Source organism: Fibroporia radiculosa (assembly GCF_000313525.1).
Source record: "Fibroporia radiculosa TFFH 294 genomic supercontigs, scaffold335, whole genome shotgun sequence".
In the NCBI taxonomy this organism is placed as follows: Eukaryota; Fungi; Basidiomycota; class Agaricomycetes; order Polyporales; family Fibroporiaceae; genus Fibroporia; species Fibroporia radiculosa.
In genome coordinates this window covers 36,442-47,359 of record NW_012133197.1, presented here as the reverse complement: position 1 = coordinate 47,359, position 10,918 = coordinate 36,442, and the positions used below count along the sequence as shown (strand labels likewise).

At 50.3% G+C, this 10,918-nt stretch overlaps 4 protein-coding genes across 4 annotated transcripts; 2 read left to right on the top strand and 2 right to left on the bottom strand.

Moving 5' to 3' along the window:
- Positions 1–333: 333 nt before the first annotated feature.
- FIBRA_00796 (uncharacterized protein) lies at positions 334–2,557 on the top strand (the record flags this gene model as incomplete). Its single annotated transcript, XM_012322684.1, has 6 exons — positions 334–379; positions 431–653; positions 706–846; positions 897–2,121; positions 2,178–2,229; positions 2,283–2,557. The coding sequence occupies 6 exons, from the start codon at positions 334–336 to the stop codon at positions 2,555–2,557; spliced, it is 1,962 nt and encodes a 653-aa protein (XP_012178074.1).
- Positions 2,558–2,936: 379 nt separating this feature from the next.
- On the bottom strand, positions 2,937–4,212 carry FIBRA_00795 (uncharacterized protein; the record flags this gene model as incomplete). Its single annotated transcript, XM_012322683.1, has 3 exons — positions 2,937–3,019; positions 3,073–3,480; positions 3,537–4,212. 3 exons carry the CDS (start codon positions 4,210–4,212, stop codon positions 2,937–2,939), a joined length of 1,167 nt encoding a protein of 388 aa, XP_012178073.1.
- A 1,013-nt stretch (positions 4,213–5,225) lies between these two features.
- FIBRA_00794 (uncharacterized protein) lies at positions 5,226–8,471 on the top strand (the record flags this gene model as incomplete). Its single annotated transcript, XM_012322682.1, has 15 exons — positions 5,226–5,327; positions 5,399–5,408; positions 5,463–5,481; positions 5,546–5,894; positions 5,944–6,214; positions 6,269–6,373; positions 6,428–6,441; positions 6,497–6,581; positions 6,983–7,144; positions 7,191–7,234; positions 7,283–7,297; positions 7,357–7,391; positions 7,449–7,581; positions 7,636–8,316; positions 8,373–8,471. The coding sequence occupies 15 exons, from the start codon at positions 5,226–5,228 to the stop codon at positions 8,469–8,471; spliced, it is 2,124 nt and encodes a 707-aa protein (XP_012178072.1).
- Positions 8,472–8,972: 501 nt separating this feature from the next.
- Positions 8,973–10,647, bottom strand: FIBRA_00793 (uncharacterized protein; the record flags this gene model as incomplete). The annotated part of the gene is made up of 8 exons (XM_012322681.1): positions 8,973–9,225; positions 9,275–9,411; positions 9,461–9,604; positions 9,655–9,991; positions 10,050–10,155; positions 10,205–10,301; positions 10,362–10,484; positions 10,540–10,647. 8 exons carry the CDS (start codon positions 10,645–10,647, stop codon positions 8,973–8,975), a joined length of 1,305 nt encoding a protein of 434 aa, XP_012178071.1.
- Positions 10,648–10,918: the final 271 nt, after the last annotated feature.

The following is a 10,918-nucleotide window of genomic DNA, read 5'->3' as shown; positions in this document are numbered from 1 at the left end:
AACTCTCAAAAATGGACGAGCGATGTTGGGCTGAAGAAAGTCCAGCAGAGCCGTCGTCACGGTCACCGTGGCGCACGGAGGCGACCAGATCCAAAGCCGATCCAAATTCATGTCCGCGAGCTCGTGGGCGCTACGGCACCTGTTCATCCAGTTGACTACCTCATTCACATTGCAACCTCGATCCAATCTTACACTTTTGCATCTCTATTTAATAGATTTGAAACGAGTACTTATAAGATCACCTACATACCGCAAGAATCAAGTTTTCGATGGACGCGAATTAATGAATCGGTACCCGGTCGTCGATTTCTGGTATTATCTGTTATGTTCACGATGCGTTCTGGACCCTATACCTTTGTGTATTATTGTTCCGGACATGGTGGGTGCCATTTGTGGAGGTGCATCTATTCATGCTCCAATTATTCACCAGGTTATGGCCATGCGACACGTGTATCTGCTTTCGTGTGTCATTTGTTAAGCTTGGAACCTCCGCCTGTTATACACATCGTGTCTTCTGCGCCAATACAAGTATTCGCAGACAGTGTAGCCCTAGGAGGTTCTTCTTCTTCTTTATCGCTCATTATATGCGCTAAAACTACTGCAGCTTTGTATCGATATGCCGATATAGACCCGGTGATTGTACAACCATTAGCGTAAGTCACGATGAATCCAACAATATAATCAATATTCTCACCGTTTCTATAGGTACTGCGTTGATCGTCAGAAGAGTGTGGAGGTACTGAAATCCTTCCTCCGTAAGAAAGACAGGAAGCTATGTGAGGAAAGTCAGTGGCTCAGGGAACTGGGAGCGGACTGTATTCTAAGCGATGCCGCTTTCCTTGGTTGGTATGTCTCCAACATCATCTGCTTGAGGCTGTAATGTTAATTGCGCTCAGCCTCGCTGCTAATCAAGCTGGACTTCCTTCGGTACTCATCACCAACTTTTCATTCGACTCGGTATATAGCTATCTCTCTACGTCTCTCATTGATTCTGTAACATGCCCATCAAATCTCGATCCGTATACCCTGCAAACTCAACCAGACATAGAACGATTGTCTGATATCCCCATACCCATAGAAACCATGGCACCTTTGGTCGAAGAGATTTCACGCGGGTATCGTTGTGCAGACCTTTTACTCCGCTTGCCTGGTGCCATCCCAATACCCTCATTCACTGTATCTCCTTCTCTTCCGTCCCCTGCCTGGATCGACTACATGCTGCGAACGTTTACAGATGAGGTAGTAGGGCACCTTAATGGCACTCCTTGCGAGTATGCCATTCATCCGAGCATATCGTTTCCCTCTCCTCATGGTCGAAAACCTATCCCTCGTGAAGTGCGCCAAGCTCCTCTCCTTGTCCGTTCCCCAAATCCATCCGCATATACCTCAGAGGGAAGACGCAGGCTCCTGAGTACCATCGGCGTTCCTCCCCATCTGCACGATCCGGTTCATACGAAGATTCTGATCGTCTCATTCGGCGGGCAAATCTTCTACAGGCCCAAAAGCCGCTCTCCATCGACTTCGGTCACGCCAGTTCCTTCCTCAACTGCGCCTAAGACTCTAACGGGTTCCGCAAGCGAGATATCTCGCAAAAAGTCACACGAACTCCTCAGGGAACGTCCTCTAGACCCTGAAACATTGACCGCCGCCTTGCGCTCTTCCTCACTTTCTGATCGCAAGCAAAATACGTCTCCAAGTCGTCCTCCACGTCCTCTGCTAACTCGGAATCGTGCAGGCTCGCAATTGACTATTCCAGGCGCGCCGCCGATGTCCCTGCCGAATTCCCCAATGACTCATAGGTCTGCGAGAACCCCTCCTACGGGGAACATTCCTGCGTTCAATTTTGTTCCTCCTTCGCCCCTACGTAATGGCATTGAACGCAAGAGTGGGTGGGATGATGACCCATTTTCTATGGACGAGGTTCATATTGAAAATGGCATACCTGAAGAGGCCGCACCGCGCCTGCTACCCGACGAATCCTGGATAGCCGTGGTGTGCGGTGTGTCGAAGGAATGGGGGAGGGAGAATGGAGAGGAGCTCCCTGATAACTTCTACGTTGCCCCGCGGGATGTCTACATGCCCGATCTGACGGCGGTCGCAGATGTCCTTCTCGGCAAACTCGTGCGTTCTCTATAATATCTTGTGTATAGATATCTTGACTGACTAGGCTAATGAAGGGATATGGAACAGTTTCCGAATGTGTGGATTCTTGCACTCCTTTCGTCTACGGTGCGTTCAATAGGTACACACAAAGACGTGTTGACGTACAGTTATATTTGCAGTTTCCCGTCCGTTGTTCATAGAAGAACATGGTCTTCGTCTACTCCTAGACAATCAAGGCGTAGGCGTTGAGCTCGCTCGTGTTTTGTACGAGATGGGCGATTGGGCAAACGCTGTGGAGGAGGCCTGGCTCAAAGGCCGGGACACCAAGGCGAAGAAGAGGCGCGAAGGTGAGACTGGGAAGCGCAAGGAGGAAGGCCGTAAGATGGCCAGAGAACTCCTTGATTGGTTGGAACAATGGAAATCAGGACGTGTCGATACATCATCTCGGAGTTAAAGGTATATAGCTGGAGGACACGCAGAAATGAGACTTAAGGGACAGTTCGAGCTCTGAGTTTTATTATTTTCTTGTATTGTAGTGTAGTTCATAATTCTACGCATCAATAGAGCCTGGTGGGTAGTATCAGACGACCTATAGACGGAGACTAGAGTTATCCCGACCATCGTTCGACTCGCGAGCTGTCACACTTTATAGCATGAATGCTAATTCTCAAACCGGATCCGACTCTTGCAAGTGAGAAATTGTGAGTTTTTCATTGGTAAAAACACATTTTTGCACCGACTTGTACATTTCTACACAACGAAAACCACTGCATTTGTCGGATAGCATCTTTGTAACATCCGATCCAGTTGTCATGCGTTCATGAGCGGATTCTCTACCAGTATCCCTGGTCTAAGGTGGCTTGTCCGTACTCAGGCAATTTGAGGGGATCTGCATTCGGTTTGAAAGCAAAGCGGTCTACAAGACATTATCAGTGTCCGAGGCTCTCGAACGAACATATGAATGCCCACAAAGCCTATGATCTCCGGCGTCGAAGCAGTACCTAAAGTAGTTTTCGTCATGGTACGATCGGTCGGGCCAGCAACGTCCTAGTTCGTCCTCGTCTTCATCCTCGTCTTCGTCCTGCTCCGAGTCGCTGTCGTCATCGTTCTTGTTCCGGGTTGGATTATTGCTCGTGGGGCTCTCAGGTTGAGGATGAAGTACCCCCCATTTCGGTACTCTCGCGACTCGACAATCATGATGGTACCCGATGCGGTCGATGCCCGGGCATTCCATAGAAGCATACAGAGATGCGTGTTTGGGATCCCAAGCCAACGAGGTAACCTCATTGTTCCCCGTCGCTAGTTCGTAAACAATTGCGCCTGCTCTGATATCCCACATCCTTATCTGCTGGATTTTATGTCCTCCGGTGAACACAGCTGTCACGACAGAATGTTGACAACTTCATATTTAAGGCTATAGAAGAGGAACATACTAGGTATACCATCTGGGTACGCCGCCGAATAGATGTCAGCCTGGCTCCCAGCATTGAGAGTGACAGCCGGCAGCGGATGTCGCACATCAAACAATCTGGCGTATCCATCACTACAGGAAGTAGCAAACAGGTTCAGATTTGCGTCGCTGATAGACATGTCTGATATAAAGCCACCAAATCCAATGAAGCGAGTGGCAATCCGCCCACCGTGCTCCAGATCCAGCAGACCACACGAGTACTTCTTGATGCTTAAATTCCACTCAGCGAATAACATGCCACCGCTTGGGCGATGGAGACGCCACATGGAAGGCCGTAGCGTGGTCTCAGAGAACGAGACAGTTCCATGTGGCTGACTTCCATTCGATAGTTCTATGGAATCGTCGTCGTTGTCGCGCCAGCTGTCCCGCGTAGAATACTTTCCTCGGCCGATACGAGCACGGTTGGGACCATGTATCTCGAGATCGTCGATGACCCACATAAGAGCAGACCCAGGACCTGCACGGAGAATGCGCCCATTGGGGAGTATGGCGATCGGACCGCGATGACTGGACGCCTTCAATGTGTGAACAGGCTTTGGATTCCCCAAGCGGGAACCGTCGGGTGTGACAGATTCCCAAGAAAAAGATTTGACTCGGTCGTCGTCTCCGACTAACATTAACTTCCGCTCTTCGTCCATTTCTATCGAGTGTGCTATGCCGCCCAGCCCCGGATCGAGGGAGGCTCCGCATCCTAGCGGATTTTCACTGTCGAGCAGATAAAAATGAACAACGGGGTCGCGATTTTTGAATCCACCCGCTGCAGATAATGCGAAACGGGACGATCCAGAAGATATGGGAGAGTTTCCCGGAGAACAAATGGCCTCATCGGTGATCCCGCAGCGTGCCTGGTGAATGACTTTGGCGAGCGGGGTTGCACCTATAGACGATGGCCGAATTCCCAGCCGGAAGCGAGCAAGGCGACTGGAGTTCGGATGCGGAGGTGCAGAAGGATCTCATGGCATGAGGCGGGCAAGGTTGGCATCTTCGACGGCTATATACATGGATGATGTCAATACACATAAGAATATTGTCGAGATACTTACTGTCGTCCACCCCCCCAAACTGACGCATGATATTGGAAAGGGCATCCGCCAACCGCCGCGCCAGTTTTATGAACAAGTAAGGATGATAAATTCTGTGACTGCTGGTTATTCAACCTTACCTCCGGGTGCTGAGGCAAAGGAATCCTTGATGAGAGGAGCGAAGACATCGCCATGAGCGAACGACGGCACGTAATCATAGAGGTGTGCTTCTCACCGTCATTAATAATGAGGTCGGTCGTGTTCACGATGTTCTCAAGGTCTGGCGCATTATTGGTGTCTGCATGGCGGGCGTGGCTTGATTACTCAAGTTGAAGAAGCTTCAAAGACCTCAACCATAAATTCTCTTGCTTAAAAATCATCGCCTCGATAGCGTTCCGTATTTCGTAGGTACATGGCCGTGTTCTGGGAAAGCAAAGGGAAAGGAAATACCTGCACTTCAAGTTGGATCCAAGAAAACTTGCGCGACAATCGGGATTCGAACGCTCGGCGGCTACGCGCTGGCGCGTGTTACGTTGAACGTTGACGTCACTGCGGCCTTCCCTCGACCACATTGCGGCAGGTCTGTTCGCGCTGCACACTATAATACCACGCCATCTCTTGCCCTTGAAATGGATGAAGAAAGCTCTCGTGGCTTGCTTTCTCCTACTCCAGAGTTTCTCGCTTCTGTCAAGGTTTTTCCACTGATTCCGAGCATTAAGAAGGATGTCGAGGTGAGCAGAATCACTGTCAGCTGGGATGGCTGCGCGGTCTTGGGTCGGTAGAGCTGAGCCGAACCTGTTAGAAAGATATTGGTATGTTGATGCTATATGACGCTGAACTGATCACCTAAATGCCATTGCTTTCAGACACTGCGTTGAGCTGGGAGTACGTGCATGCTTTCCTAAGTTCTACCATCGAGGCACTGACAATATTGACGTCCTGGGCGTAGCCAGCTCACAGCTTCTGACATCAATTTTGCGATTGTAAGACCCTTAGTCTTTAAATATGCCAAGCTCGACAACATGGCGGTTGTCTACGCGTGCTTCGTCGTGCGTTCACACTTTTTGTCAGAAGCAGAAGAGAATGTTGCGTATTCTGGAGTGATGCTCTCGAGAGCCGCCCTTTGTGAGATTCTGGCAATGAAGCTTCTGGGCACATTTGCTTCTAGTCGCATCCGTCTCGCAGCTGTTCTGACCGCAAGCTGGAGCCCCCTCGCAGGCGCTCCTCCTGAAGTTGTTGATGAAGTCAGGGAGACAATTGGTAACGATGATCGGTACGATCCTCAAAATGCCCTCGAGGTCCGTCATTCTTCAGCTACGATACTCTTTGCTTGACGTAAGCCGCCAGATGGCCATTGCCACCGAATCTAAAGCATTTCTGTCTGCGCCCGTCGTACAAACAGTTGTCAACGATATATATGCTGGACGTGTCGTCTTCTCCATGGCGTCGAATCACTCAGTCTTGGCCGACAACTATAAGCCTCGTGCAATTGAAATATACGATTCTCGGAACGCGCCATTCCTGGACCATTATAGATTGAGGGTACCAAGATATGGTGCTATCATGGAGTTCCTCAACTTCGCGCTTTTATTGACCATATTTCTGTTATGCCTCTCAAGTACGTTCCATTTGCTTCGTGACTATAGATGGTGTCTTAGACCTACGGCGTTAGACCGAGACGTCAAACAAATGAACGTGTTCGAGATTGTCTTTGTAGTCTTCGCAGCAGCATTTACCTTGGAGGAATATACGGCTTCTAAAGAACACGGGTGGAGTAGTGAGTACACGTCTATGACTGCGATGAACCTCATTCAATCCTAATCCTTCTCAGTTTACATTGCTAATGTGAGACCTCGCGCGTATGCTCAAGAGTCGGACGCGACTTAGATCAAACCTATAGATGTGGAATGTTTTTGACACATCGTTCGTGATTATCTTCTTTGCCTACCTAGGTTTCCGAATCAAGGGGCTTGCTCATCATGACGGTAAGACTCTGTTACAGTCTAATTTCGCCATGAGTCTACGAGATAATAGTGAATGCATCCGAAATGGGTTTCGACATCCTTGCATGTGGAGCTTGCATACTTTTTCCTAGGTATAATTTCTTCAACTGTCTCAATGATTGATGGTCAACGTATGTGTTGACTGACAGGTTGGCGTTCTTTGCGGTTTCCAACAACGTTGTTGTATTGTAGGTCTCAGAAAAAGTGTTCTTTCCATTTCTGAAGAGGTTTAAATAGAGCATTGCGGGCCATGATAGCAGACTTCGTTTTCTTCATTGGGATAGCCGCGATCTGTTTCTCGGGTCTTCTCTTTACTCTTCATAGTCTAGGTATGATATAACTCAGTGACATTTGGATGATGATTCTCACACGACTTTCTTCAGCTTCGGAGAAATGGAGTTTTAAAGCAATTGCATGGCTCATGGTTCAGATTTGGTTCGGTAACACTTACCTGAGCTTCGGCCAGGCAGAGAGTTTTCACCCGATCTTCGGTCCAATTCTTATGACCACCTTCGCTGCGCTTTCAAATACCCTTTTATTGACAAGTACATACTTCTCTCCTGCGCCGGTTGCTTCTAATGTTCTTCCCAGTCCTCATCTCGATATTGTCCAATACTTTTGCGCAGATTGATTCTGTGAGTCGTCAAAACATCCTCTGCGCTAAATTCTGAAAAGTTCCACAGAATGCCAAGCAAGAAGTAATTTTAAACAAATTGAGTTCCTACAAGTCACTCATGCGTCTGGTTTTTCTCTTCAGTATTTGTTCCAGTACTCTATCTCCACAATTGAAGGGTAAGGGGATATACTGCGTGCGCTATTGTCTCTGAACAATTCTGATTTCGAACCCAGCGTGAAATCTGATGCCCTATTCAGCTATCAGCCCCCCTTTAACCTCCTTGCATTCCTGATCTTATGGCCATTGAGTTGGGTGCTATCAGCACGCGCTCTGCATTCGACAAATGTTTTCCTAATCAAGCTCACTGTAAGTTGTTATAGCCACAGAAATCCATCAGTCCACTGACGCGATGGCCTCTAGTCTTTCCCAACGCTGATAGTCATTGGTGTTTACGAACGATACCTCGCTCAAGGAAGAAAGTGGCGAGAAGACGGCACTGAAGCTGCACACAATCTCTATGCACGATTCACGCGCCAAGTCAAGAATATACCCATCCTCGATCTACTAGGATCGAGCAGCACAGACATCTACGACGCTATATTCGACGTCGAGCTCCTACACGAACCCGAACTCTTCCCAGATTCTGACGACGAGATTTCCCGCGGCCTGCTCGTCTTCCCTTCGCGGGACAGCTTGTACCCTCAATCTCCTCCTCATGCTTCCACTTCAGGCGCCAGCGCGGACAGAGGTGACCCGCAGACCCCACGACAGAGACGTTATGTCAGCCTTCCTCGCTCAGCGCCGATGAGCAGAAGCAGGAGCCGCAGAGAAGGAGTCTCGCCCAGCGTGTCGCCGCGGCCCAGAAAGATCACTCTACCCGCTGCGCTTGCGCAGAGTTCAGGCGAGATCCCGACCGTCGGCCCCCGGAGCCCCCTGAGCAAACTCTATGCGAGCCGTGGCAACGCCTCTGAGGGTCAGCTAGAGAAAATGTCGGCGGCCGCGACGAGCATGGACGCTGGGATCAGAAAAGTTGAGGCGTTGTTGGACGACGTGAAGAATTTGCCCGTGAGCCGGCTCAAGGAGGAGATGAAAGAGCTGCAGGTGAGTGGAAACTGGGGTGCGTATGGAGAGCGCTGAATCAACGAGACGCTGTGCAGGATCGCCAAGCCCGTATTGAGAACCTGCTGCTCATGCTCACGCGGGGCATGCGGAACGAAACAGGATACCATTCTTCTCCCCGGCACGACACGCTATGATGTAGTGGTGCTCCACATGTTTCTCTGGACAATGGATGTTCTGGATGGTTTTCATTTTAGCGGACAAGCTTTCCCTGTTTCGTCGAGATGCTGAGATATAGACTATCAGTCGCAACGGCCGTGTATTATCTGTGCGTGCCGCGAGTATCTAAGAGGACGAAGAAACAAGAGAATCCGCGCAGAACAAGGGGCCCGAATATCGTGCGCCGAGTTGCATTTGAGTGTGGGTAAAGTACAGTATTATGCAGTACAACGTATGTGTGCCGTACGGGTATCCAGGTCGGACCAACAAGCCCAAAAGAGTGTAAAGGAACCCGTAACATGAAGCGATGATAATGCGAGGAGTCCCAATATATGATACATGGATGATGAGCAAGTCCCTGTGGGTGCACGTAGGCACGCCAAATGCAAAGGAGCGGCACCGCACCCGGCGCGGCGAACGCCTCGAAATCAAATAAGAGATAAATGACGGATGCGGATGCGGAACAAATGAACACGGGCTTATATGGGTGATTCTGCGGGCAAGGGAGGCATGGCCGGAGTTTCCCGCCCAGAGCAATCTCCTGGGTCTGGCGAGCCGGCCTGTGAGCGTTCAACGATCGTCGCTGTAGGGAGAATGGTAGCCGTCGCCGACTGGCTAGCTTCCGCAGGTTCAGCGTCGCCGCCTTCATCGTCGTGTCCAGCTGAGACGACAGGTTGGTTATGCGGGTAATACGACATCCGCTTAGTCTTTGTGAAGTCGTAGACAGTAAACCTATGAAAGATTGAGGAAAACTAGCTAAGTGGGAGCCGCGCACACGTACTGTTCTACGAGCTGGCGCAGATCCGGCTTCATTTTCTCGAGGTCGACGCGTGCTTTGCGCTTCGTGTGGGTCAATGGCTTCTCGACCATCAAGAACTCGTCCAATTCGTGCGAGACATCAAAATTTGCTTTGCTGATCTGTATGGACATGAGCGGGATATAGGTCACAAGACGAGAGCACACCGACATCGGGAACAAACGGGGGCTGCAAGTTTTTGCTCTCCAGCTCATCCCAGTCCATTTCGGAAAACCATGGGTGCTCGTGCACGTCCTGAATACCGTGTGTCCTCCCTCGACACGCCATTCTGGTTCTGGGATTGCGGTCCAACAACTAATGAGAAGGTTAACGTGAGGAGACGCAGAACACGCGTGAAGACCTACCTTGCGAACAAAATCTTGGCCATGTGCGGTGCAGAGGCTGTCAGCCCGAGAAGAAAACTTCAACGGATCTTTGACAATAGACTGCTTCATTTTCTCCGACGTGCGGCCATCAAACGGCCGCCGACCAAAAAGAAGCTCCCATACAACGATGCCCAAACTCCACCAATCGACGTGCCAAGTGTAGCCTTTGTGCCCAATGATTTCTGGAGCCATGTATGCCATGCTGCCTGCAACGCTGGTATGTAGCCGCCGCTCCGAGTAGTGGATGGCGACATTAAAGTCGGTTATATGGACATGTCCAGCCGAGTCCAATAAGATATTATCCGGCTTGAGATCGCTGCCGCAGGAGGTTACATTTTGCTGTGAATGAAGTGTGCAGTACGAGCAGCACATACCGATGTACGATCCTCTGTTTGTGGAGGTATGACAGCGCGGACGAGAGCTCAGCTGCCCAGAACCGCACCACCTTCTCTTGTATTCGACCCAACCGGTCCAGATGGACTAGAAGACTCGCGTTAGACAAGTAAAGCAGAGAGAATCGTAGACGTACAACGCAAATCGCCCCCGAGCATCAAGTCCAAGACAAAGAAACAGTTTTCGTCGTCCTGGAAGGCATAGCGGAGGTTGACGACAAAGGGGTGGTCGATCTAGAATAGCAGAGTTGGTACGATGACGCGCATCATCGCACCCGGGGGAGACGTGCACACCTCTTCGAGGAGCCGACGCTCCTGGATGATATTAGCGACGGCCTTCTGCTTAATGCATTTTGCCTTCTCGATGTACTTGAGGGCATATACCTTCTTCGTGCACTTGTGCTCTACAATGCGGACCTGTGGAGGCGGCTGTTACTTCGGGGGGATGCCAGCGGGCGACATCAATGCTCACTTTGCCAAAGGCGCCTTTGCCCACCGCTCGGAGGAGATCAAAGTGGTAGAGATCGACTTCGCCGTCGAAGTCGATGGGCGAGGACAAACAGCATAGAACACCGCCCATGGACAGAAAGAGTGGAGGAGGAGGGAGGGAGAGGGAGGGAGGCGAGTTATGGTCCTGGAGTACAAGACAATCCAAAGGCGTTTGTGGCGACCAGCGCAATTGACGCCGCAGATTGAGCGCGGATTCGGAAGAAATACCGAGATTAAATTCTTTGAGTTTCCGAGATGCGTCTCCTCGGCGCAGGGAGCGTGGCTGCAATACAAAGAACACAGAACAAAACGCTCTCCCTCGGCTCCCCCTCTATGTTCGTCCTTCATCTCTCCGTCGCTTT